Source organism: Lygodium microphyllum, chromosome 25, assembly GCF_053477565.2.
Source record: "Lygodium microphyllum isolate KBCC chromosome 25, Lygodium_microphyllum_v1.1.10, whole genome shotgun sequence".
Taxonomy (NCBI): Eukaryota; Viridiplantae; Streptophyta; class Polypodiopsida; order Schizaeales; family Lygodiaceae; genus Lygodium; species Lygodium microphyllum.
Window position 1 is genome coordinate 91,076,633 of NC_141159.1, and position 22,843 is coordinate 91,099,475.

Genomic DNA, 22,843 nt, shown 5'->3' on the forward strand with positions numbered 1-22,843 from the left:
TAAAGCCATATTGATGCTACAAGTCTACTTTCAAAATAACCATCTCTTTTGGGTTGCTAGGCCACTTGAGCTTGTGTACTAGAAAGGAAGCTAAGCATCAATGAAGTTCAAAATTTTGGAGACTCTAGAAATACCACAATTGAACTCGTAAAAAAGAACCCTATAAGGCCACTCTATAGTAGCAACGTACATCAAGATAATCACTTCATTTTCCAAGAACTCAATAACCATGAATTTAGAGCAAGGGCGCAAAATATTTCACTAAGGTAAGGGTATACTAGTTGAGAGAGAGGGAAAAATAATCCAAGCGGCCAACTAAATAAGGACTAGAAACAAAGAAAAATACTAACTATTGATGAAGAAAACTTGATCAGTCAACTTTTGCAAAGCTTATGATAGTTGGAGAAGTGCAATGTATACATATAGGGTTGTCCAATTACATGTTGCTAGATCTTGTGTTGCAAGTTGAAATAACAATTAGAATTAGTAAGTAAAAAGCATATAAAGTTTGGAACCTTTCAAGGGGAGCAATTTCGATCATTTGCAAACTTTTGGAGATAAAATTGATGTCCTAAACCAATATTTAGACTTCCAAGCTGAACCTGAGGAAATTCACCATAAAATAAAGTAGAAAATAACTTTGGTTTATGATATCATAAAGAACATACATTGTGGAAAATATTGTGATGAGAGGAGAGAGAGAGAGAGGAGCAGACGATTGATGAATATGGACAAGCAAAAACTTTCACAAACTTTAGAGCAATCACAACAATGCGCACAGGCAACTTTGAGCATGAGATGATTTATTAATGTCTACTGAAGCCCAAAATGACCTAAGAGACCGTAAGTTACAATTCTTTACTAAAAGACAAGTTGTCTAGGAAGTACAATTAGTAAAGTAAAAGAAACCTCCATCTAAACTTTGATAATAGAAAACCTAGCTGGTAATTATTATTATGAACGATGAAGTGGACCCAAGAGGGCCATGAGGGTATATGTTACCAAGCATGAGGGTTTGAAGGGGGAGGAAGGCTGATAATCTACATATTCCGATAACGTATCGTTTCAATTAAACCCTACGTTCTCAAGACGTTGCTGAAAATCTTTTACACGAGCGCTGATATGTGTCCATGTGCAAGACAATCAGGTACTTGAATGATGCAGCACAAGAAGCACAACCTGTACAATGTATAATGTATGTACAAATGTCATCTGCAGACTACGCATAATGTACAATGGACCCAGTCGGAAAGCACATTTCAACCAGTATCTAAATAAACACACTTGATGCAGTTCATCAGAATATTGATGAAAGGAATGGGATGATGTAATCTGCTGCAAGCTCGGGTCTGTCATCATGAGGGCAATGGCCGACATCCGGTAGAGATTGAACTGTTATGTTTTCCCGCTCCTTTTCAAGCTTTTTGAAGTATTTTGCAACCTGAATCGAACGACAGTAAATATCTCAGATTCCCATTACGTCAGAAGTCGACTGAATCAAAATAGAGGATTGTTGAGCTTTGATTAAGACGTTCTCTAACGACCATATATCACAGGATTTTTCATCCTCAGTAATAGTTTTTAACTCCCAAGGATGCATTAAAAACGAATTCGGTATTTGAAACCTGTTAATAACGATTAACAAAATATCAATCTCAATCATACATCCAAGCAATAGCTGCTGCAATCATTCACAATTATGTATAAATGCAGCGACTCTAACAAAGAGTCTAGTAAATAAAAATAAGAGACAATTACTGTAGAAAAGACTAGATTGACCATGCGGTTGCTGAAAAAACACATGATAGAGCAGGTTAACCTTCTGATTTTTTACACAGATTGTTCAACATCCTGCTTCAGATTAGTAAAGATGGGTCGCTCAGCAAATACCAGATGCCACTCGGGACAGCTTGCATAACAATCATGATGTGGAGGCACAACATCCAGATTCTTTGGAGCGGGCCATGGAGTTAGCTACCCACCTATGAGAAGCAGGAGAACTGCAAGAATATTGGCCATACTATAGCCAAAGAGAAGGGCAAGTCCACAAGTATCGGGACACATATTTCCAAGAAGGCAACTGCTCGAGAGGAGCAAACAAAGCTAAAGGAAGAGAACAATTGTTTTTTCATGTGCAAGCAGCAGGGCATACTATGAAGAATTGTGCAAGAAGCCTGACTTCAAGGATAAAACTTCCAAGATGAGAGTCAAGACCGTAGAGGGCACCTCAACTTCGTCCATCATGGCTTCTCTGCTTAAGATAGCACCCTTGGGAAACATGGACTCTTCTTCCTTGGGGTGTCGTGACCTCATGCCCATGCAAGCATGGTTGCGGGCCATCCTACACTTTGCTTGGTGGAGGGTGGAGCATTTGAGAATTTGATCCAAGGACCGAGACAAGTTTGTTGACAAGTACCATCTCCGAATGGTACTCACTAGTGTGGCACAACCAGTGGAGTTGACTTATCAGCCTAAGAGGAAGACCAAAGGTAAGAAATACCACTTTAGGGAGCAGCCTGCAGGTTGAGGACATAGCTATCACATTCCAAATGGAAGATTTCAAGGCTTGAGATACTTTGGAGGTGGCTTGGTGGATCATCACTCACACACAGTCCTCATTCCAGATGGGTCCTGGTAGGTGCTGACAGCTTGCAATAGCACTGTTGCACCCATGGCAGCTTGTGCTCAACAAGTGGTAGTTATTTCCCATCTCTATGCAAAGTGGGTATTTTGCAAGGGCATGGCACGGTGTATGTACGTGAGCTTCACAACAGGGAGATGTGGACAAGACAAGCTTGGCATTGTTGCAAGACTTTGATCCTCCTTTCCTGGTTGGGTTTCCTTGGGAGTTGCAGTAACTATTGAAATATTTTCTTGACTTTGTTGCAAGACTTTGATTCTCTTTTCTTCGATGAGTTTCCTTGGGAGTTGCAGTAATTCTTGGATGAGTTTCCTCGAGAGGTGCAGTAATTCAAAAATATATTGTCTAATTTTTCTTCATTGGGATCCATCCCCACCCAAATGTGTTTGTCCTAAAAAACAAAATAGAGAACTTATTACAAAATACTGGTGGAGATGAACAAGGTACTCTATTCAAGAATCTTCAAAATAATTGTTGCATATGTATTATGGAGCTAACGGCCAAGTACAATGTGTATACATCCATTTGAACCATAAAGATGAGAACTTGGTTCAAAAATCTTCAAACATCGGTTCTTATAATATGTAGTCACTTCACTATGTTGTCTATTGCATACCTTGATGCATCTTTTGACAGGCTAATCTAAATGAGATGTATTGTAGATGAGCAAGGAGGAGCTCAAGGAGCCTCAAGCACAAATTGAGGACCATGTCAGCTCTAGCTTGTTCAGTGCTTTGGTCTTGTTGGTGAAAGACAAGGATGGGAGCTTGCACCTGTGTGTGCCTTACAGGGTACTTGCCACTCCATAAGCTTACCGTCAAAAAATAAGTTTCTGTTGCGATAAATAGATGAGTTAATTCGATCAGCTAGCAAGATCAGTGAGTTTTAGCAAGTTGGATTTTGATTATTGGCAGATTCAGATTGCTCCAAAAGATATCCCAAACACTCAATCTCACATTCCATTTGGGCTGTTTGAGTTTGCTGTGCTTCCTTTTGGGCCATCCAATGCAATTGCTTACTTTTCTAGGCTCATGGCTCAGGTATTGCAGCCTTTTCTTGGGAAGTGTGTTATTGTTTCCCTGATGATATATTGGCTTATAGTAAATCTCAAGAGGAGCATTACAATCACTTGTAGAGGGTGTTGCAGTTGTTGCAGGAGAATCGACTTTTCTTGAATAGGATGAAGTGTGAATTCTACATGATATCTGTCTCTTAATTGGGGCACGTTATTTCCACATGGGTGGTTTCTAGCGATTCTGAGAAGGTCAAGGCAATTATGGAGAAGACAAGTGACCAAAGAAGTGTAAGAGATGCACATGTTCTTGGGATCGATAGTGTTCTATTTTGTGGAGCACTATGTACCGGTGTGCCATTGCCTCTTAGAGATGCCACAAGGAGGGAGTTCCAATGGACATGGACGCATGAGATGGACCAAGCTTTCAAGGAGTTAAAGGCTATCTATTCTTCAGATCATGTATTAAGATTGACCGATCTCAATGAATCTTTGTGATGATTTGTAATGCCAACAGACATGGTATAGACAGTAGGAGCAATGTTGCAACAGCGTGGCCATCCAGTGGCTTATGAAAGCCAAAAACTTAAGGATACTGAGTTATCAAGTCTGATCAGTGAATCTTAAAGAATTGGAGACACTATTTGATTGCCAGGATTTTCATATCAAGTCTGATCAGCAAGCATTATTCTATCTTACCACTTACTCACAATGGAATATGTCTTATGACCCCTCAATAGTGATCGGTTGCAATTCTTATCTCAATTCTGTCTTGAGATTGAGCATCAGCCTAGGAAGGAGAAAGGAGTAGTGGATACATTGAGCCGGTGACCACATTCAATGACAATGGTTACTTAAGTGGAGTCAGTTTCCTTCGCTCCTGTGAAGGGGCTCTATGAGGCTAATCCAGATTTTGATTAGGAGATGCACAATTGCAAGTAGGGTCTTCCCTCCAATTATGCTAAAGAATGCGTGGATGTATTTTTGTGACAAACTTCGTATTATTGCCCTAAATCTTACAGGGCTGCTTTTCTACATGAGAGAGACACAATCCACCTACTATGAAGCATCACCGTGAAGGTCCCACTCTTGAGAATCTTTTACAATACTTCTTTTGGCCATGGATGAAGCAAGACATTCACCGATGCCTGATGGTATGCCATGCATACCAAACCTCAAAACCAAACAACCACAAGGCAGCAAGAAGCTATAGCCTTGGCTCTGGAAGGCTTTGTTTTATGGCCTTGGCACAAAGTTTGTGATCTCTACGGCTTTCCATCCAGTGGGCAGACAGAGAATTCCAATCATACCATGAATCCCATGCTTCATGGCTACTATTAGTATCATCAGGCTCCATAAGAGCAGTATCTACCAATAGTTGAGCATATAATCAATGATATTGTCCACACCTCTACCAACCAGACACCATTTGAGATAGTTTATGGGCACACCGTTAGCAATACATTCAACCGTGCTTTGGAGACCTGTACTAGAAACTATGGCAAACCAGCTGATTGTAGATATGGATAAGTTGTTGAAGTGGGTTCACACAAATGTCCAGCGCATGCAACAACAAAAAAAGGAAGAGACTAACAAACATCAACATGAGTTCATCTTCCACAAGGGTCAATGGTGCTATCTCAAGGTCCAACCTATGAATAAGTGGAGTTTTCACCTAAGCTAGCACCTTGGAAGAGGGAGCCTTTCTGCATTCTTAAGAAGCCAATTGATGTGACTTATCAATTGGAGCTACCATCTAATTGAAAGATGCATCCAATGTTTCATATTAGTAATTAGAGTATCATGATCCTCTTTCTACTGCAACCCTAGTCCCTAGATGAGGAGCCAAACTCAGTGGATGCTAAGGGGCTTAACAACCCATGAGTTGTTAGTACACGAATGTTTCTTCACAAGTATAAGAAGGATACATAGAGGAAGAAGCTTCAGTATTTGCTCAAGTTTTAGGGTTACCCCATGCATGAGGAAGTATGGTTATTGCCTATATTGAGGAAATGACTATTGAGAAATGAGCTATATCTTGTGCATTGGAGCGTGTATCTACATATTCCTTTTATAAACTTTTGAGGTAATTATATTAACTCCTAAAGGTTGTAGATACCATTGTTATTAAAGGGTCTTTGCACATGATTTTCTATTGAATCTAATAAGCTTATCTATCGAGGAATGTGTATATATACAACCCTTATGTATCTATGTTAAACTATTAAGGCATGTGTTTCATAGACTAATGCATCTAGTTCATGTCAACAAAGGTGTGAGTAGTTGAATCAAATTATGTAGGTTTGAAGAATACAAGTAAGAAAAGGTTGAATAATCAATATCATGCCCTAATATTAACAACCCAAATCGTGAACACAAAACACTAAAATTTGTGAAATATAATGAAGAAAAAACCAATACCTCACTCAAAACTCACTAGTGCTAAAAATCAAGAATTTAAAGTGTTCACACCATGTTGGAAGTGTGGTAGACTCAAGAGAGATTGGGAGAGCTTTGTCTTCTCTTTTCCTTGATTCCCAACAGATTTAAGCCTAGACCTTTCCAACCCTCGACAATTGGTGAACCCATGTAAAAGGCCTATCTCAGAGTCTAAAAGATGGGAGAATCAGCTGAAGATGAAGTTGTCGTCAAGACAACAAATATCAAAGATTCCATGACAACTTATGAATTGATTAAATATGAAGAGGCTAGTGCTAGGACTCTGCAAGAAGTGATTGCAGAGACAAAGAAGTTTGATGGCAAAAATATTTCAAGGTTTCTTCAAGTCCAAAGCAGAACATGGAAGATGTACAAAAGAAGGAAAAGCAAAAAGAAAAGAAACAAGAAAAGCCGAAGAGAAAGCAACTAAAATACAAGCTACTCTCTAACATAGAAACGGCCACACATATTTAAAAGATTTTGGAAGAGAGAATCTAAACAATAAGGTCAAGTTTCCATTGACTGAAATCCTTGGAATAACAAAAAGAGAGTTCCATGAAAAAATTATAGACATCATAAAAAAAAGAGACAATTTATGGGTGAGTCAACTCAGGCTATGATACAATGTGAAGAAGAAACATGTTTATAGAGCATACAATTGGTTTTTGAAGATGATGTAGATGTAGAGGCTGTCTATGAAGAAGCAGAAGAGCTTATTGTAGACAACGTTAAAGTGAACAGTGTTGCAAAGAAGACTATGATATGCAATAAAAACACAAGAAATGTACCGCCTATGCACTATATAGAGGATGAAGTGCTTCAAATGTGATAACTAGGAGTCATTATTTGAGGAACCATTAGGCCTGTGCTACCACAGAGACTATAGTGAAGATTGGAGTGTTGGAAACTCCATGTGTTGCACTGAGAGACAATGGTTCAAAGATAATTGTCATAGTGAAGAGTATTTATGAGAATGGAAAATAGCCTATGGACATCAACCACGGATGGAGGATGCAAGCACCCAATAACTCCACATGAGATATGTATATTGCATATCCAAATGTGAAGATTACCATAGGAGATAAACAAGCTGATCACCATTTCTTTGTGCATAATTCTTCATCATACCCAGTGATCATAGGGCAGCCATTTATTACTGCAACACAAATGGAGATTAGAGTTTTGGATGATGGTGCTGCCTATGCAAGAATCAAGAGTAAAGGCAATAGAAGAGCAGTATAGTGTATGACAGTCTGTGTCAATCATGTAAGGAACAAGGATACATTGAGGGATTACCTATTACATCCCAATGCCAGAGAGTTTTAGGAGCTGGGTTTACTACTATAACGCAGGACTAAGGCCATATTTAGAGGAAGCTCTCGCCTATTGCTGCAATTGAAGATGTTTTTACTTCAAGCTTCATAGGATTCTCAAGAAGCAGGTTTTGTGGATTTCTAGATGATTGAAGAGATGAATAGAGCTTCTAGTCAATATGTTTATAAGGTAGAAAAGAGTATGAAAGAGTAGGGTAGATAAGAGGCTCTTTTGGGGAAAAACTTGAAGACATCTTTACCTACTACTGTAGGTGAGGATTGAGAGTGTTTGTGTGGCTGTAATTAAAGAAATTTCACATGGTTTTACCAAAAAGGAGGGTCAAAGTGGTTCTGGGTTGTTTTATGTATATCCAAGCTATTTTGGCAGGATACTCTGTAGTGTTTCTTTTGTATTTGCTGTGGTAATTTTCTTCCACATTGAAAGAGTGGTGCTGAGCTATCATCTCAGACAGAGTTTATCTAAGTTATCGTCTTAGGTGTAATGTATCCAGCTTGAAGGGATTTATTGCACTTGTATTGGGTTTCCAAGAGTGATATAGCTTCTTGTTGAGTTCATCTGTTTCTTGTGTATTACATACATTCAAGGGTTCTTGTTCTAGTATTTCTTTCTTCCATTTGTCTTCTCTTTTATTTAATCCCCAACAGATTTAGACCTAGACCTTTCCAACCCCCAACAATGTGGCAAGTCAACTTTGTGGAAGGTGAGAAATCGTGGCGATGGTAGATCATGGTGTGCAGGTTCATGGGCAGTAGATTGTGACTTGTTGTGATGGCTGAATCGGACTCTTTTCCCTAAGGTGTAACATTAAAATCTTGATGGCATGACACTTAATAAAGTCAAGCTGTTTTTAATTAATAAAGGGGCAAGCAAAAAGCACCAAGCATAATCACAGCTGAATAAAATAGGGAGCTGTAGGTGCTTACGTTATTGGATAAAAGGATACCAATAATGGACAGCAATTACCATTGTGGTAAAGCATTGTGGTAAGGATCATCCATCGGTAAACTCAATCTCTACTTGACCTTTTGTTTGTGCCTTTTGCGAAGGAGCAACGAAGAGAAGTGTAGCCGGTGAATGGAAGAGTCTATGAGATCAATGTTCGAGAGAGTTTGCAGTAAGTGATGATTGAAGACTTTTTGAAGGGTGAATATACAACATAGAAGAGTTGTCTCATTTTATACAGTGGGGAGGCTTCTAGAATCGAAGTTAAGAGTATAGGTTCATGCTTGGGCTCTCAAGCTAATATTTCTATAAATTTCCATTCCCTATAGTCAGGAGGTTGTGAAATTATATTGCTTTATTTAGCATTTGATTAAAAGTTAATCAAATATGCTAATGCGACTTGCACATGTGAGGTGCAAGTCAATTATTTCAGAGTGTGGGACTAGGACCCAAGATATCAATTGGTGCCAAAGGCAAAAGTCATAATTAGTTATGCATGATAGATACTAGATGGTACGTGGTGTCACATTTTGGCCTAGACTAATTTATTGGCTACTAATGTTAGTGATGACATTAGAGACTAGGTTTTAATTATTTAATAAATGTTAGTTTAAGGGCGGATAACTGCTCAAGGATTCTTGAAAGACAAATTGGCTACTAATATCGATGATGACATTAGAGACTAGGCATTAATTATTTAATAAATGCTAGTCTAAGGGCTAATAACTGCTCAAGGATTCTTGAAAGACAATTTGGCTAGTGAAATAAATTTTTTGAGCACTAGAATAATTTTTAAATTAATTTTCAGAATTAACATTCTGAAAATTAATTTAATTATTTGGATAGTCCTCAAAAATGGGATTAGAAGGTTGCTACTTGGTAGAACTTGGCCATGCAAGTGGAAAAAACATTTTTAGGGGCTGATGGAAGTCTCGTCAAGCCATTGTGAGAGAGGAGAAGTCTGTTAGAGAGCAAGAAGGGGTCGCTGATGTCATTTGCAACCACCAAGGATCAGTCCCAAACCATGTGACATCAATTTGGAGCCCTCTAGGAGTAGGTGACAGCAGCTCAAAGTCCTCCTAGTATAGATGGCAGCATACAAGAGGCTATAGCAATCTTTCTGGTGGTCCTAAGTTGTAGGTGACAGCTTCCATGGCTGTTTGAGCAGATGGCAATAGCTTTTCAGCATTTCTCGCAATAAAACTCTGAAATTTCTCTCTCTACAACATTCTCTCTCATCCCCCAACCATTTCTCAAGTTATCTCAGCATTTTCCCACAGTTTTAGCCATCAAAGGAGGAGATTTTAGGCAAGCTCTGTTGTAAATCCTAATTTACAGCAAAAATTAGGATTTTGATAGTCACCTTGGGATGCATGCTCAAAATTGAGGGCCTAACACTTGAATTCTAGCAACTGAAATTGAGGAATTTCAGGGAGATTCAAGAGGCCAACCAACAAATATTAGATTTGGGGCTAAATTTGTCTTTCAAGGAGCACGATGAAGGCAAGGGGCGAATTGGTTTGGAGGCTTGCTGGTTAGTTTTGGTAGCAAGAGGCACTTGGATTAGCAGAGGAGGTTAGAGGATCTCAATTGTTCTCCATTCATTTGCAATAAAAGTTGAATAAATACTACAAGGGGTGCTAATCTTGGGGCGAACAGGTTGTTCAATATCCAAGATTGTATGGTAAAGTGCGCATTTCAGTTTTGTAAATTTGTTACTTGTTGTAATTAGTACTTAAATCACGTTATTTACCACCCTATCTAAGGATGAAGGTTGGTTTCAAATATTTTAATTTAAGATTTAAGAATCTCTTCCACTCTTTTTCTGATGATCAAACCATGCTCCACAAACCAAAATCTGTCGTGTATACTGTCTAGAAGGTAGTTGCACATTTTTTCTAATATTCTTTATGATTGTGAACACTTGAGTTGATTTGGGTCTTCTAAGTTCTCACATGAATCAATATACACAGCAAAGAAAGCTGTGTAATGTGATATCATTGTCAAGTTTGTCCAACCAACAGAGATGGGACTAGTTAACAATTTGTATTTAGCACACCTGTGTGAAGAAAACTGCAAGGGTTTGCACTGAGGAAACACAGTGTACGACCATGTCAGAAACACAAAGAGAGAGACACAGACACAAAGAGCAAAACTCAAACCCTATAACACAAAACTCAAAACTCAAACACAGAAACTCAAACACAAACAAAAGAAGGGAGATAGAGAACACAACTCTGAAGTGAATGAAAGTTGTAAGTGAATGTAAGAGTGTATAGTGTACTCAAGGGCAGAGCAATGTCAGAGTATGACGTCCACCGAAGACGGATCCCAAGTCTGTAACCACCAGTCAGAGTGTCTCAGGAGGTAGATGCTATAAGATACCGATTAGCAAACGCAAACAATAGGAGTGTGTGATGGCTGGTGGCTGTCCCAAACAGCAAATGGAGATCTGAAAATGCCGCAAGATGATAAACAACTGACGCCTAAGCTACACAGGTGCAAACGCAGGCTGAAACAATGTCTATTGTGGCTAGCGATGACTGGATGATCAGATCACAGCAGATGATGATGTCACCAAAGCTGACGTCAGCATGGATAAAGGTACTAGCAGCAGGAGCAAACACAGATGGAGTGGCAGCAGTCACGAGGGCTGGACAGCCACGTGGGAGCAGGCTGATGGCTGAAATGGGGGGCGGCCTATCTATTTATAGATGTTGAAGGGTGCCCCAAAAATTAGGGTTTTTGGGAGACCACTGAAACTCTCTCGAAATGCTCCCGTTTTTAGGGTTTTTCATTAATTAAGTGTGTTTTGGGACTGTTTAAAAATGCTAATCAGCTGAAAAGCGTGTTTCAGCTCAACACCCCCTCTCAAGCTCAAAACTGAGCCGAAAGGTTAGGCAAGCTACTTTGATTTTTACTTATCCCAAGGTGTCCCAACCCAAAGCAACCAGGGCATTGGACGAAGGGTGCACGGCAGGTGCCCAATGGTCTACCAAGACTATAGAGGCGATGGTTATCTTACCAAGGGAGTCTAAGTAGTCACCCCAAAGAGGACATGGCATCGGACAAAGGATGCACGTTGGCTACCCAGTGGCCTACTAAGCCCTACAAAGGCAGATGGAACCACTTTTTTTTTTTTTGGTTAAAAGTGAGTGAAATTTTATGCAATGTGGCCAATTGAGTAATAGTGACCCACAAGACGGGAGTAGGGAGGATGCACCCAACACATCACAAAATAGTATAAGCATACCTATCCACGTAAAGATGTCGATGACGAGGAAAAACAAGTGATGAGGTATCCATGTGATGAAGGACGATGGTGGTGTGGTGACAACAGCCACCGGTGGAAATAGCTTAGGATCCGCTCAAGTGGTGCTCTACACAATGAGATACAAAGTATGCTACATGCTGAAGAATGCTCATGCAACAGACAGTATCCCTCGTGGGAAAATTGTTCACTTGCCCAAGCGCCCTAGTACAAGGATGATAAAATCATGCAATGCAAAGGGGAAGGTACAACAGGGGAAAGAAGCTGATGTTGAAGACAAAGTGTTGAAGGCTGTAGAATACCAAGAAGGGTAGGAACCCCCTCTCAACCTGGATGTAGATACCGAAGGAGGAAGAGGAGCTTGATGTCGGTCTTCATATGGTGCCGAGAACCACGAGGAATGAAAGAAAATGAAGTAGATGAAGCACCCCGCTGAAAGAGCAAGGTAGAAGTCATCACCATGATAGCATCGAGAGAGATGTTGTACGATCCACCTCGGAAAGGGAAACCGCCATGCTGGCAGAAAAGCAAGCACTCTTAGGATGATGAAACCATAAAAGGAATGGTGTGCATCCCCACGCCTCTAGCCCAAGTAGGACCAAAGCAATTTGCAAATTAGCCCTATACTGAAAGACAAAACCCTGCAAAAGAGATGAGAATCTGCAAACATAGAGGTCAGTGGTGAGATGCCCCAGAGCAAAACATAATAGAAAGCAAATCTAACTCAAAAGAAATGCAATGAATGTGTATGTGTGTGAGTAAATCCAGTGGAAGATAAATAGAAAAGTTATGGACAATGAATCCTATGGGCCCGACTCTAAGAGTGCGAAAAAATGAATGCTAGACTAACCTAGGGTATCCGGAAGGACTGAGAAACATGCTAGTCTAAGAAGATGGCCACCATCACGTGCATCCAGTAGCAGAGCTCTACTAAGGGAACGCTTAACGAGGTGGAGAGGAAGTTGAGATGGATGCATGAAGTGCAACGGGATTGGAACCTGCAAACCAATCAGCCAGTCCCTCAAGGGTAGTGAAAGAGACTGTTTGTTGAGGCTGTGCGCGGGCTACATGTGTAGCAGTAGCAACGGGTACTGAAGGAGCAGATGAAGCAGGAGTGAAAGGCATAGCCCCACTGGACTGTGCAGTTGCAGCGGTCTACTGAGGCTTTTTAGGTGGAAAACCTTGGGCCTTGAAGCAACACTCCTTGTCCACATGGCCTGCTCTCTAACAGTGTGTGCAAAACCGTTTTTTCTTAGGGAGTTGCTGCCAGATAGGTATAGATTCTTTGGTTCCATCGGAGGAAGTGAAGTCACCCTTTTGATTGGCTTGCCTTCGCATCTTGCGAATTCTTGCCACTGTTGGTTTTCCCTCCTGAAGAAGAGGCAACCAATCCCCTCTGCTCCGAATAAGGCTATGATGAGGATTTCTTGTGGACTTGATCATGCAGCCTCACATAATGCAAGAACTAGCACTCAAACTCATAGAAGGTTGGCAATCAAAGTTATGAGATGATGTGTTAAATGAAATTGAAGTACTTTTCAAGCAACTTATTGAAGAATAATGTAGCTTGATCGTCATCTGACTTTGGAGAGCTAGTAGTAGCGAACTCGGCGAGTAACCGCCTATATTCAGCCAATTGGCTTTCAAATCATCCCCTTCCTTAATAGAGAACTCTTGAAGCTCAAAGTCGAGATTGATGTGCTGAGTACGATCTCGAGCCGCATAGCGGACGAGAAGGTGACTCCAACACTCTGACGTGAGCGGGAAGTGCTGCAACTGAGAGTGAAACAACTCAGAAAGTAATTCCTGCATCAGCTCGACATTGGCTGTGGCATTGCAGGCTCTCCATTGACGGATGTAATCAAGGTGAGCTAGAGTCGAGGGTCCGGTATAGACTCTAGACCAATGATGAGGTCCCAAAGACCCTGAGACTCAAGCACTTGTTGCATGAAATTCGACCAAGTGGTGAAATTTGACTCGTTAAAACGTGTCTTATCCATGAAGACATTCTTGGCCGTTGCAACAGGAGTGGTAGTGCTCAAAGATGGATAGTGTGAAAAAGTGTAGTGTAGGTAGGATGGGGGAGTGAAGTACACTTGGAAATGGGTCCCAAAGTGCCCACCAAGCATACGGATAGTGTCCAAGGTGGATCCATAGGTAGGGATGGACTGACTAGGCATGGGCATGGTAGCCACATGAGTAACCCAAGGAGGTGGGATGGGAACATAGGGAGCAAAAGATGGAAATCCCTACGAAGGTGTGACCCAAGGAAAGTGTGAAGACGCACCATAAGCTGAGGATGGAAACCCTTGCAACTAAGTGATCATGTGAGATTGGAAGCTAGGGATAGTGAGGGGAATGCCCATCATAGTCCTCCCAAGAGCTATGGGTGTGCTCATTTGCAGAAAGGTGAGAGGCACTATGTTAAAGGGTGGCATTCCCCTAATGAAGTACCATGGTGCAAAGAGGTAGAAAATGGAGTAGAGAAGGAGGTGCTAGGAGCGGAGATGGAAGGTCCAACCCCTAGGGTATGTGATGCAGATGTGGAGTGTAATCCAAGGTTTTGGAAAGACGATGAGAGGTGATCAAGGTGTGATATAGAAGAGAGTGGGATGGGAGGGAAGTGAGAAGAGTGTGTGACATGCTCAAATGAAACAAAAGCTGTAGATGTACCTGAATTCTTTCTACTTTGTGAGCCCCCTATTGAGAAACCCTTCACCTCCAGATTGTGTTTTTGCGTTTTTGCATTTTGCATTTAGGGATTGCAGTCCCAAAAGGAGCGCCATCCTAGACTGACTATGCCTATTTATAGGCCACTCTCTCATTCATTCCTCACAGCTGATTCATTCAGTCCGTCACGTCCTCTCAAGCCTCTCCACTACCCTCACACCCCTTCACGAGGACATTGTGGTTCGTGGTTCGTGGCTATCTTCATCATCTTCCTTGCGCTACGACACACTTGTTCCCTTGTATCACATTCATTCCATTCATCTTCTCCATGTTTGTCGAGTTCACTGCATGTTCCTCTCCGCAAATCCTATTGTCTCGCTGGTACGTCATCTTTTGACATGGTATTAGAGTTGGATCTACTCAAACAACAGCAAAGATCCTCCACTCCAATGATGGCAAAGACTGGTGGCAAGTTCGGCATCCACTTCTCTTCTTTTGCTGCATCAAAATCTCATTTTTGCAAGTTTTAGGTGTTTTCAGCTTGCTGCCCACACCCCTTTTGCGGAGGACATCGCAGTCTCAAATGTCCCTTGCTGTCATCTACAATCTAGCACCTATTTCCAGCCTTCCACCCATAGTTTGCAGTTGTTTACAACAGAACGACTCTTGCTAATCACTCTCCATTCAAAAAAAAATCTCGTTTTTGCAGATTTCAAGTATTTCAGCTTGCTGCCCACACCTCGGACGTAGAGGACCTTATGGTCCAAGCTAGCCATTGCTGTCTACAACAGTCTGCTGCCTGTTTCCAGCCTATCACTCACTGTTCGGAGTTGATTTTAGCATATTGACTACTACTGCTAGTTTTTTCTTGAGTTTTTAGACTCTCTCCTGTAAGTGTTTTTTAGTATTTCTCTCTCCTCACCTACGTTTTTAGTATTTCTCTCTCCTCACTTGCGTTTTTAGTCTCTCTCTCTCCTACGCTGTCATTTCCATCAGATCCAACCTTCCTTGGCTACGTTTGCTAGTGCCCACAAAGATCCTCTTTATCAGACAACATTTGATTTCTCTATCATTTCCGCTGTGCATTGAGAGATATCCTTTTTCTCCTTCCCACCCTCCCTTATCCAATTTACCACACCCATACCATGGCATCTCCCCCCAACAGATTGCCCTTCTACTAGGTATTCCTACTACAACACGAACGGTCATCTCACCGAAGCTTGTCAACATCGATCTTTGCTCCCCACCCCTCCGAAGTATATGCATCTTCCACCAGGTACTCCTTGTACCACCTCTCCTTTCTAAGCCACAAAGATCGTTTGGCATCGGCTATCGGAGTATTATGCTCAAGATGATAAGCCGCGACCGATGCGCACTAAGTCCTTTCGAGCACACGGAGGCTCTAAGACCTTCTGAGGCAATAAGCCCTCCTGGAGACCACCCCACTGCACGAAGCTTTCCCCCACCCACTTCCGAGAGGCCACTCTCCTGAGAGTCCACAACTGTTCCCCACCCTTGGCTCATCCTAAACCTCCTCCTTCCCCACCCTCTTTCACTCAAGTTTGAGAGGCCACTTCTCGGTTATTTCCGGCTTCTTCTTCCAAGCCCCAGATACCTTCTTCGGCACGACCGACGGCACTTCCTTCGTCATCAGATGCTTCGCAGTCCATGAGCCATGAGTGGTTGGATTCCCTTTCTCTCTCAGACTGGGATTCAGAGAGCGATTTTCTTACTTCGCCCTCAGAGGTGGCTTCCAATTCTTCTTCGACTTCAGAGGGGACTCCTACTTCTACTCCTTTTGATTTAGAGAGGGACCCTATGTGCCATGAAGTTCTTCACACACCACTACCTTTCACTTTCGAGGAGTGGCTCTCCTTTGAGCAGTCGTTTCCACTACTCATATCCAAGATCTAGAGGATCTACCTAGATCGGGACCCTTGCGTCTTCAACGACGACTTGGTGGCTAGGCCTTTGTATTCCTTCCAGCATGGAGTCACAGAGCTAGTGGCTTCTCTCCCGAGGTTGAGTTTCGAATTCTACATCTCATCCTGCCTCTAGATTATCTTCAAAGGTCTCCTTTCAAGTGGTATTCTTAGATTACAAGGTGGATCTTCTTCGTCCTTTGGTCAGCATGGAGCCATCTTCCGAGATCAAGTATGGGCATATCCTTATGGTTCTCAGCACCACACAAAGTCCGACACTCCTATGCATTGCTTGTTTTCATCATCTTTGTACTAGGGCACTTGGGCAAGTGAACAATTTCCCCATGAGGGATACTATCCAAGTAGCACTTGCTGCATGAGCATTCTTCAACATGTAACATTGTATCTCCACCTCACTCTTCTCTTGTTCCCCTTTTTGGACCTGAGAGGGGGTGTTCAAAAACCCTTCACCCACAGTTTGCGTTTTTGCATTTTTGCGTTTTGCATTTAGGGTTTGCAGCTCCAAAAAGGGGGGCCATCCTAGACTGATTGTGTCTATTTATAGCCCACTCTCTCATTCATTCCTCACAGTTGATTCATTCAGTCCATCACCTCTTCTCTCCAGCCTCTCCACTATCCTCACACCCCTTTACAAGGGCATTGCAGTTCGTGGTTCGTAGCTGTCTTCATCATCTTCCTTATACTACAGCACCCTTGTTCCCTTGTATCACATTCATTCCATTCATCAGAGTTTCTTCTCTCTCTCTCTCTTCTCTTCTCCATGTTTGCCGAGTTCACTCCGTGTTCCTTCCCGCAAACCATACTATCTCGTTGATACGTCATCTTTTGACACCCCCTCTATTAAAGTTTATATATGCAAAGTCATCCGGATCCTGTACCTCAAAAGAAGAAACATGCGAGGGTTTTAATTCATGCAACTCAAAAGGATTGTACAGACCTGACATTGGACCTAGCTGAGATGATGAAGATGGATCGCCAAACGTTCTGAATGCCGTATGTCCTCCATGATCGGAGAGGTAGCCAACCTCACCAACCGGTCCGAATGTGGTAGCAAAGCTTGTAGAAGAGGTGTAAACATCACCGTACTTGTTGCGATAGTACTCCTCAAAGTCCTCCTCTGTCATCATGTTGGTGAAATCTGGAATAGGAGTAGAAAAAGAAGGTAAAGATGAAAGTGGAGTGTTGTCCTCCTCACCGAGTCCATAATGCTGTCTCAGGGCCTCTAGTGATGGAGAACCCTGATAAGATATCATAAGAACTGGAGAAGAAGATGTCTGGAATATTGTAATTCGGTTACGAGTCGTATTGTGTGCTGTGCCTCGCACAAAGACTAGCTCTCCACGATATCCCCAAGATACTCTTTACAAGAGCACCAGCTCTGATACCATGTGAAGAAAACTGCTAGGGTTTGTACTCGAGAAACACAAAGTGTACGATCACGACAGAAACACAAAGAGACAAACACAGACACAGCATAGCAGCTAAGAAACGTGTTTCCTTGGATTTGAAACTTACGAAACGTTTCTGAGAGTAAAAAACGTGGGCGTTTTTTTTAAAAAGAAATTTTGGCAAGTTGGAACTCAAAACATTGTTTTTTTTATAAAAACTATTGGGCAATGTTAAACATGATAATGATGATGTGTAATGACTCATGAGGGCTCAAGATTTTGAACCCGAGAGACTGATTTTTTTGCGATTTTGTTTAGTTATTGGACTTGGTCAATCTAGTATCTATTCTTGTCTTTAGATTTAAATACAACTTTAGTCTCATTTATGAGTTATTTATGATATATTACGATTCATTCTCGATTTTGACATTTTCTCACTTTGTTTTAAAATGAGAATCATGATGTTGCAACTTGACTCAGTCCATATTATAGATAGGCTATTTATATGTTAATTTCAATTTTCTTTGTATGATATGTATGAATCATAATATTTGAGTTCTAAACCATAGTATAGCTTGTCCAAAGACTAACTTTGACATAAGTGACAAGTCAATAATGGATCATGGATATGTAACGTATAATGTATTATTCTCAACTGACTCTATTATCACTCAAGCTCAATTAGCCATTCTTTGTTTAACAAAGAGTTCCATAGAGGTTTAGAACCTCTTTCCCCAATCAAAACTATTAAAAATCCCTATATAAAGAAAAAACCCGCGTTTCTTATTTTACCCCCTCTTGAAAGAAACTTACGAAACACATTTCTAACCTTTCGTTTGTAAACGTTTCTAACGTTTCTGGCTGCTATGAGACATAGAGAGCAAAACTCAAACCCTGCAAAACTCAAAAACTCAAACCCTAAACGCAAAACTCAAAACACAAAAACTCAAACATAAACAGAAGAAGGGAGAGAGAGAACACAACTCTAAAAGTGAATGAATGCTGTGAATGAATGTAAGAGTGTACAGTGTGCTCAAGGGCAGAGCAATGTCGGAGTGTGACGTCCACCAGAGACGGATCCCAAGTCTATGATCACTAGTCAGAGTGTTTAAGGAGGTAGATGCTGTAAATGCAAGTGACAGCAGATGCTGATCAACAAACACAAATAGTAGGACTGTGTGTGATGGCTGGCCGCTGTCCTAGACAGCAAATGCGGATCTGAAAATGCCGCAGGATGATAAACATCAGACGCCTAGGCTACACAGGTGCAAACGTGGGCTGAAACAGTATCTATTGTGGCTGGCGATGATTGGATGATCAGATTGCAGCATATGATGATGTTGCTAGCAGCCGACGTCAGCATGGATGAAGGCGCCAGCAGCAGGAGCAAACACGGATGGAGTGGCAGTAGTCACAAGGGCTGGATAGTAACGTGGGAGGAGGTTGATGGCTGAAATCTGCATGTGGAGTGAGAAACCTGCACACAAGGGATGAGCTGAATGGGGGGCAGCCCATCTATTTATAGATGTTGAAGGGTACCCCGAAAATTAGGGTTTTTGGGAGACCACTGAAACTCTCTTGGACCGCTCCCCTTTTTAGAGTTTTTCATTAATTGAGTGTGTTTTGGGGCTATTTAAGAATGCTAATTAGCTGAAAAGCGTATTTTAGCTCAACAACCTGCACCCAGTCGTTAGCACTATATGTTTGCAAGATCCCCAAAGGTCTCAGTTATATCCAATCTTATTCTGACGATCAAAGCACGCTCCACAAAGCAAACCCTCTCATGTATACTGTCTAGAAGGTAGTTGCACATTTTTTCCTAATATTCTTTGTGATTGTGAACACTTGAGTTGAGTTAGGTGTTCTAAGTTCTCACATTAACATACATTGTCAAGTTGCCTAATGTGATATCATTGTCAAGTTTTTCCAAGCGACAGAGATGGCACTAGTTAACAATTTGTATTAAACATCCACTTCTTGTCTACAAGCAAAAAATACAGAAGCTACAAATCCATGCTGATAACTGGTTTAGATAATGCAAAATAAAGATATTCAGTTCACATAGATTAAATTACGCCATGCAAAGCTTTGTGGAGTTTTATCATGATGCTCCTGAATCGATAAACACTTACAGGCCCATTCACTGGAGTCCAGATGTCTGAATCCCCCCACAGTAGTAGGACAGGTAGAGATATCTGTTCCATCAAAACTTCCGGTCTTGGACCTGTTATAAAACAATAATCAAAAATATTTTCGCTTCACACTTGACTATTGATAACATAACAACATTCAAGGCCACTTCATAATGCAACCAAAAGGAAATCTTAGATATCAGGCAATGATCACAATGATACAATTAAAATTCTTGACGTGTGATATTTAGTATGCACCCTCCATGGAGAGTCTGGGTAAATTCCATATCATAAGTCTTTCCTATTATAGATATTTAGTATGCACACTCCATGGAGTCTGGGTACATTCCATATCATATACATGATGTAATATCTATTAAAGGCAAACTCATCAATGTAATGACCAACGGCATAGGACACGGTAGTATGTTTGGTTAAACTCAACGTGAAGATGACTTCCTCACATCCTTCTCAGCCCTTTCCTCTTTCATCTCAGCTAGAAGGCCCTATTGCCTTGTAATTTTTCAACAATATGCAGTACATAGATCCGGTGGATATTCTTCTTTTTGCATGTTGGCTGTCATCATGGAGGTCCATATTTTGACTCAATGTGCCTGAGAATATCCCCAGCATCAGTTGTAGATGTATTAGCACATAAAATGAAATTGTATTGACAATGACCGAGAGAGAGGCCACTGTGTACTATGGTGGTGGGTCTCTTCTCGACCACTGATGGGAGCCCCAGGAGGTGCTCCAGATCAGGTAGCCCTGCTGCAATTACGGTTTTCTTCTTGTTCTCTGCGCCAAAAACAGCCCCAAACCTGATCACCCTGCTGCCTTGATGGCTCAGCTGCTCCCTGTCAGCCCACAACTAAGTTCTCCACCCCTTAGTTTTGCCCCAAGCAGCCTAAAGTGGCCTCACAGCCTTGCATGGCCCACACTTAGCTAACTGCGGAGTGTCAAACTTGCCTATAAGAACTTAGCCTCTAGACTCAGGTCCAACCAATAATAATTCAACTGAATGAAAAATACACTGCCCCTACCTACCTAAACTTTGGCTTGCCCAGCCCCAATTTTAAATTCCTAAGCTCTTTGAACCTGAAAGTGTTGAAATTTTCCACAAACCTTAGTCTACAGTATTAAATCATTTAATTCTCTAGTCCCCCAAGACACCAAAAGTCAGTTTTCAAGGGGCTATTTAATGTTTTTCGGAAACATTAAACCTTGTGCTACAGCACTCCACAACTGATTACAGCTATTCCAAGGACAAATACATCGCATTACATGAGAAGTCCCAAATTTTAGCTGCAATTTCTGTTGTACATGCACCCATGGGCACAAAATTTGACACACACGGTCAAAAGCTCCAAAATTTTGTGCTCAAAGCATCAACCATACATCTGCACTGTCTCTGACATGCATAGAATAGGACAATTTTGCCAAAATAGAGAAATTTCAGCAAAATCCCCAAATTTTTCAAGTGCTAGGTGTCCAAATCGTATGGAATTAAACCCACATGTACATAAAATGACCAAATGGTGCACAAATTTTGCCCAAACAGCTAAAGCCCCAAATTGCATGGGGTCCAATGTGCATCAATGTCAAGAAATTGGGTAAATTTCAGCCCAATTCTTGCATGTACATGAAAAGCCCCAAATGTCGGAGGCAAAATGTCACAAATTCCTGCAATTTCTGAGTCAAATATCACTGTTGTGTCTTCCTTGCATCAAATCTGGGCAAATCCCCAAAATTTTTGGCACAAATCTGCCCAAAATTCTGAACTGTGCTTACACGCATGAACACCCATCAGTGAACAAAGGGCTTGCTTGCAGGGAACCTTTGAAAAGATTAAAAAATGTTGCAAAAGAAAAGTGACGAATCTGCCCCGTTTACAGCCACCAGCCCATCGCTTGCTCATGTGACTTGCTCGCGACCTTGTTAACAATGTTTTGGCCCGTGCCTGAAGTCCGTGACCTACACGTGACTGCGTCTGACCAGGAAATGACAATTTTGACCTATGTGCAACCTGGAACTGTCGCCTGACTGGAAACGTGGCCTGTTGACCTGCGCCTGACTGCACGAGGTGTCACCTGTCTATCTACTGAAAGAACAATGACGAGCTGACCTGCACGGACTCGGAGAGGCGCGAACACCTTAGCCGCAGCTCTAATACCCGTTTGAAGTGAGCCATGCGCACTGGTGATGCAATGTCCGGCGATGAAAATGTCAAGTAGAGAGCAAAATGTGAGCAAGAGTAGAGAGTGAGAGCCAGAGAGAGATGCACGATACAATTTTGTGTGTTGTACCTCTTAAGGTTTTAGTAGATATATATAAAAGTACAAATGTGCTAAGGGTGTGTTCACACCCGTGCACATTTAAAAGGCACGATGGCCCTTTATTCCCAACACCCAACCATCTTTCAAGTTATCTCACTATTTTTCACTAGTTTGAGCCATTAGAGCAAGAAATTTGAGTCACTCTCTACTATAAATCCTAATTTACATTAGAAATTAGGGTTTTGACAGCCATCTTGATGTGCGTGCTTAGAATTAAGGGCCTAGGACTCAAAATTCTAGCAGCTAAAATTGAGGAATTTCAAAGAGATTCAAGAGACCAACCAACCAATATCAGATTTGTGGCTGAATTTGTCTTTCAAGGAGCAGGGTGAAGGCTGATCCCCAAACAAATCAAGAGGCAAATGGATTTGGAGGCTTGCTAGTCAGTTTAGACAGCAAGAGATGCTTAGATTACCGAAGGAGGTTAGAGGATCTCCGTTGTACTCCATCCATTTGCAATAAAAGTTAGAGACATACCGCAAGGGGCATTAGTTTTGGGACCAACAAGCTGTCCAATGTCCAAGATTGTATGGTTAAGTGTGCATTTCAATTTTGTGAATTTGTTAATTTGTTAATTTTTTAATGTGCAATGAATGATCATAAAAGCATCTAGCCACAAATGCATAATCTACTCCAATGTCAAACTAAGCTATGTCACTACTTTGTTCTTTACACTAGATGTACTTTATGTGATTGACATACTTGATTGCTTTTTTTTCTCACTAGCAATGCAC

At 41.4% G+C, this 22,843-nt stretch overlaps 1 protein-coding gene across 4 annotated transcripts in view; it reads right to left on the reverse strand.

The window, feature by feature from the left end:
* Positions 1-1,170: 1,170 nt before the first annotated feature.
* The window catches only part of LOC148014492 (uncharacterized), a 138,294-nt gene continuing 116,621 nt past the window's right edge, over positions 1,171-22,843 (reverse strand). For all 4 annotated transcript variants that reach the window (XM_087666157.1, XM_087666156.1, XM_087666155.1 and 1 more), the window contains 2 exons: positions 19,774-19,865; positions 1,171-1,441 (listed from right to left, as the gene is read on the reverse strand). In XM_087666157.1, the coding sequence (XP_087522283.1) occupies positions 1,298-1,441; positions 19,774-19,865 (236 nt within the window). In that variant the 3' untranslated portion in view covers positions 1,171-1,297. The remainder of the gene's footprint in view (positions 1,442-19,773; positions 19,866-22,843) is intronic.